This window comes from Pundamilia nyererei, unplaced genomic scaffold (assembly GCF_000239375.1).
Source record: "Pundamilia nyererei isolate P.nyererei 1_Seehausen unplaced genomic scaffold, PunNye1.0 scaffold00088, whole genome shotgun sequence".
Classification (NCBI taxonomy): Eukaryota; Metazoa; Chordata; class Actinopteri; order Cichliformes; family Cichlidae; genus Pundamilia; species Pundamilia nyererei.
The window spans coordinates 2,480,794-2,485,687 of record NW_005187489.1 but is presented as its reverse complement, the minus strand read 5'-3'; the positions used below and the strand labels follow the sequence as shown (position 1 = coordinate 2,485,687).

The 4,894-nt window shown below is 45.4% G+C and overlaps 1 protein-coding gene across 1 annotated transcript; it reads left to right on the top strand.

Annotated features, from left to right (window-relative positions):
• The first annotated feature begins 494 nt into the window (after nucleotides 1–494).
• On the top strand, nucleotides 495–4,586 carry lgals8b (galectin 8b). The gene is made up of 8 exons (XM_005739021.2): nucleotides 495–740; nucleotides 925–1,013; nucleotides 3,133–3,343; nucleotides 3,420–3,539; nucleotides 3,612–3,638; nucleotides 3,721–3,809; nucleotides 3,898–4,063; nucleotides 4,143–4,586. The coding sequence occupies exons 1-8, from the start codon at nucleotides 702–704 to the stop codon at nucleotides 4,290–4,292; spliced, it is 891 nt and encodes a 296-aa protein (XP_005739078.1). The 5' UTR covers nucleotides 495–701; the 3' UTR covers nucleotides 4,293–4,586.
• The last annotated feature ends 308 nt before the right edge of the window (nucleotides 4,587–4,894 follow it).

Here is a 4,894-nt window from a genome sequence, read left to right as displayed (position 1 = left end):
AATATAGTGATTTGTTCCTCTTAGTAATACATTCGTTATTCCAGATAATAGATCTATGTGGAGAAAAGTTATGTGAATAACATAATTTCCAAGCCAACAATGCCTGTTGATAAAATGCAGACATTTTAACTGGTAACTTTGATATACTGTAACTACAAGACAATAGGAAGTGTAAACCTCCAACATTTCTAAAAATGTTATGTGGATTGAAATGCCATAATGATCCAGGAGATTTTAAGCGTTCTTTTAGCCATTTCACCTTAAATGTATAGTTCAGGACCCATGAAGTCCAGAAGGCCAAAACCACCTTTATCTTTAGGTCCACAAACAAAGATTTTTTTAGATGATGGTGCTTATTCTTCCATACAAAGTTAACAAATAAGTTATTAACATTTTTACGTGGGTTATGTTCTCAGGTTCTCAGATAGATTATGACTGACGTCATGTACTTCCTGCAGGTTCACGTGACGCTCTCACGGTCACGTGGGTGGGCTTCATCCGTGTTGTTGTTGATCGGGTGCCGATCACATGGTAGGATTTTGCGCATGCGCGAGCTGTTAATGGCTGATGGAGAGAAGATGCCCACTGCCTCCATCCCCGTGTAGCGCAGGAGAGCTCCAGCCCGCTCCCGTTTGGCGCGCATTGCGCAGACTGCCGTTTTTCCGCACAGCTGCAGGCCGCAGTCCGACACGAGAGGCCCGATGTCCGTGGCTAACGCTAAACACACGGTTCTGAATCCGGTAAGCGGATTATTATTATCATCATCTCCATCAGCCCTCTGATGGCTGCATGCTCTGCTGTCTGCACGCATGCAGTTTCTAGCGCTGTCCGCACATCTGCCCACACACCTGTCCACATCTGTCTGTCTGACCACACTCGAATGAAGACACGAGGCTCTCTGAGGTTTCCATGTCCGCTCTGCAGGTGATCCCATACACTGGACCCATACCTGGTGGCCTGCACCCCGGGGAGATCATCATCGTCCAGGGCACCGTCCCCCCCGATGCTGACAGGTAAGATTCAAATCAAACAGCAGCAGTTTGTTCTGTTCATGCAGGAAACCTAACAAAGAAAAAATCTCCCCCTGCAAACATTTTCAGCTAAAAGAGAATGAAAGTTGACCCATGACGCTGTTTTCAGGTGTGTGTGATATTTATTGTATTACTGAACTCTTCCATACCTGCTTTGCTTGATTTAAAGTCCACAATAATCCTTCTGTATATTATTCTGGAACTAAGTGCAGCATCTCAGTCCATCCTGCCTGAAACAAGCCCCCTTTGTTCTGATTGGCTGCCCCTCACCTGTCAAGTTTGGTTTCTGGATTTTGCTGCAGATTCAAAAACTTCATTTTGTGTTGATTTGTAAAAATATTTATACTTAATAGTTTCACAAGTTGTATAATCAAAGGATATTTAAAGTGCTTATTATAAACTGTGGCACCTTTCACAATCATATAGATTATATTATTGAACCATAATTATTGATCTTTGTATAACTTTAATGTTCTAGCTGCTGCTGATTGAGATGATTTTTATATTGCAGGGTAGTTTGTATCTGTGCAGGTGTGCTGTCACATGTTACCGATGCTGCTCTGTCACAGAGGGGAAATGCTCGAGAACCTGCTGACGTGAAATATTCAGTAATTCATATTTTGGTGAAAGCAGCAGCGTTACATGTGAAGCAAATGAGTGAAGCTGAAAAGAGGAAGTGATGGTGAATAGTTTGTTTTTATTGAAATAGTGTTTCCACACACAGCGAGGCCTCCTGTGGTTTCGTTGTTTCCAGATGTTACAGCTGTTTTATGTTCGCTGATAAAACGAAACTTAAATCTTTCTGCTGTGAGTTTGTAGCACAAACGTCTCTGACTGCAGGTGCTGTCCGTGGTTCTGATCAAAAGGTGAAACGATGTTGAGGTTACTGGTTATTGATATGTGATATTATTTTGGTGTGTACAGTGTGCGTGGGGGGTTGTGTGTCTGTTTAGGTACGATGTAGCAGCAAGGACCCAAAAACTCCGGAGCCTCTCACAGAGCTGTTCACTTCTCACTCATGCTGGAGACCCAATCTGCTCAGTTCTGTTTCTAGATTAGAGATTAGGTTTGAAATCATCGTCTGCTGGCCAATCAGAAAAGTGCCGCTGTTCCTGGACCCTCACAGGGTCTGAAGGTTTTTACCATCCAAAGTCTTTATGTCATGAGCATCAGTGAGAACTATAGAAACTTAATTCCTGATTTATTTACATTTCCTCTTTCCTTAAACAGCTCCGACACTGCAGCTCAATCAAATGTCTCACTCACATCTAAATGTTCCTTTAACCTCCTAGGACCTCCATCCACATATGTGGACATCACATTTTGGGTTATTTAGACCAAAATACTCAATTTTGCTCTACGAGGGCCTGATATCCACTTACGAGGACATTCTGCTGCTACTGTTCTATCAACATTTTAAACGAATATCCTCATATGTGGCTCTGATTTTTCTTAAAAACAAAAATAAGGTAAAAAAGAAAATCTGGTAATTCTTTGTTTTTACATTCATCGGGCCCCAATGAGCCCAAATATCAAAGAGAAATTAAAAATGCTGCTGTGGAAGAGTTCGGGTCTTAGGAGGTTAATGAAGATCCGTTCACTGCCAACTCTTTCCTTCCTGATTCAAATAAACTTTATGAACACAGACTGACTGAGCAAAGCTCTGGATGCTCACACACACTCAGTCTGTATTTAACTCGTCAGTTTTGTCTTCATCTGTACACTCAGCCACTTCACTGTCAGTAAACCTGATTGGTCAGATGCTGAAACCCCGCCTCCTGCTGGGTTTACTGGGATCGCTGAGAAGTTACCCTGGATGTGCTGATCTGTGCACATTCAGTTCCAGTTGCAGAGAACAGGTCCAGGATCAGTTTGGCTGATATCAATGAGGTTGTTATTCTCTTCGGTGATCATGCATCGCTCCCAGCTCTGCTACAGTCAGACCACTCAAAGTCTCTCTCTCTTTTCTTTAAATCACATCTGAGAGCTCAGCTGTTCTGCCAACTGGGTTCAGAATAAAAGGATGGAGTTACATCCACGTGGAGTTTAAGTTAAACGTTGATGCACGACATGATTTAATGGGCAGTTAAACTTTGTGCAGGTTTCAGATCGACCTGTCGAGTGGCTGCAGCACCAAACCACGCTCTGACGTCGCCCTCCACTTCAGCCCTCGCTTCAAGGGCTCGCCCTGTGTGGTGTGCAACTCCCTGCTGCAGGAGAGCTGGGGCAGAGAGGAGACGCTCCACCAGCTGCCCTACAAGCGCGGCGCCCCCTTCGAGACGATCATCCTGGTGCATGAAGACGCCTTCAAGGTCTGTGAGCCCGAGCTGGTGGAGATGGTAGGCCTGCATGTGGAACCGAAAGATAACGCTCCTTGTTCACCTGCAGGTGGCGGTAAATGGAGCGCACCTGCTGGAATACAAGCACAGAATTCCTCTGAACAGGGTTGACACCTTCTCCATCTGTGGGAAAGTCAGGGTGAACGCTATCGGCTACATCCCAAACTCAGTGAGTACATGTCTGTCTCATATTTCAGGTTTTTTGCCGCTCGTGTCTAAATGTGCGTTTTCTCCCTCTCAGGCAATATTCTCAGAATCAGGGGACCTGGTGAGTTTTTACCTTTAAACTGCTAAAACTCGATCACATGTCCAAACTCTTATCAGACGTTTAGGTTTCACTGCTGTTTCAGAGCCTCCCTTACAAAGGCAGCATCCTCAAAGGCCTGAGCCCAGGACAGCACATCACAATCAAAGGGCAGGTCAGCATGTATCCTCACAGGTAAACATTCAGACACGTATATGAATCTGTGTGCGAGTTATCCAGAACCGCCCATCTCACAGTGATGCACGCTCATACGTTGCTCCAGTTTTACCGTGAACCTCCGGAACAGCCGGACGGAGAACATCGCTCTCCACCTGAACCCCCGCATGAAGTCCAGCGTGTTCATCAGGAACTCGTACCTGGGTGAGTCCTGGGGTCAGGAGGAGCGGGAGCTGCCCTTCTTTCCATTCTCCTCAGGAGAATACTTTGAGGTAAGGACCACCTGCAGCTTCTCAACGCTTTTAAAGGCCTTCTGCTTCTTCAGAGACTTTTTTAAAATTTCTTCCTCAGATCCTTCTCCTCTGTCAGCCACATCGGTTCAAGCTGGCGGTGAACGGCTCGCACCTGTTCGAGTTCAGACACCGGGTGCAGGACCTGAGCAGCATCGACCAGCTGGAGATCATGGGAGACCTGGAGCTCACCGACGTCAAGCTGTGGTGACTCGCACGGAAACCGGCGTCTCCGATGCTCCTGGGTTCTGGTTATCGTGCTAAATTAGCTTAGCCACAGCAACCTGGGCATGGATGGTTCTAAGCTAGTCTGGCACGGAGGCCGTGGACGGGTCTTAAATGAACGGTTTCCAGCTGAGACTGGATGATGCATGACGGTAAGCCGTGCTGCAGCTGACTGTGGTGTCCCTGGACCGTTTCTTTTCTTGTCTCTAGTGCATCTCTGCTGTGATACAGCCTGTGTAACTAAACCCGGAAATAAATGTGAATGTTAAGAAGCTCTCGACACCTGGCTCTGCTTACGTGTTAATTATAAGACTGTCAGCAAAACAGTGAAATAAATACAAGGACTGCATTCTTCTGTACAGCTCACATAGAAAACAAAATCCAGGAAGTGCAGTTTTTACTGCATCATTGAAGTCACAGCTTTCATTTGCATTAGTTTTTAATCACTTTAAAATAATATTTGAAATACATGAAAATGTCCCACACACCTGACAGGCAGCACTCTGTGCAGCGCGAGATAATAAGATTTAAATAACTGTGACAGGTCCGTCAGAGGAGCGAGTCCTGCTCCAGTAATCTGAGGTTCCC

What these genes read in the sequence shown, in the direction of transcription:
- lgals8b (XM_005739021.2), top strand. Translation starts at nt 702, where the DNA reads ATGTCCGTGGCTAACGCTAAACACACGGTTCTGAATCCG. An exon ending in AACACACGGTTCTGAATCCG is followed by an intron (nt 741 to 924) that starts GTAAGCGGATTA and finishes TCCGCTCTGCAG; the next exon opens with GTGATCCCATACACTGGACC. An exon ending in GTCCCCCCCGATGCTGACAG is followed by an intron (nt 1,014 to 3,132) that starts GTAAGATTCAAA and finishes AACTTTGTGCAG; the next exon opens with GTTTCAGATCGACCTGTCGA.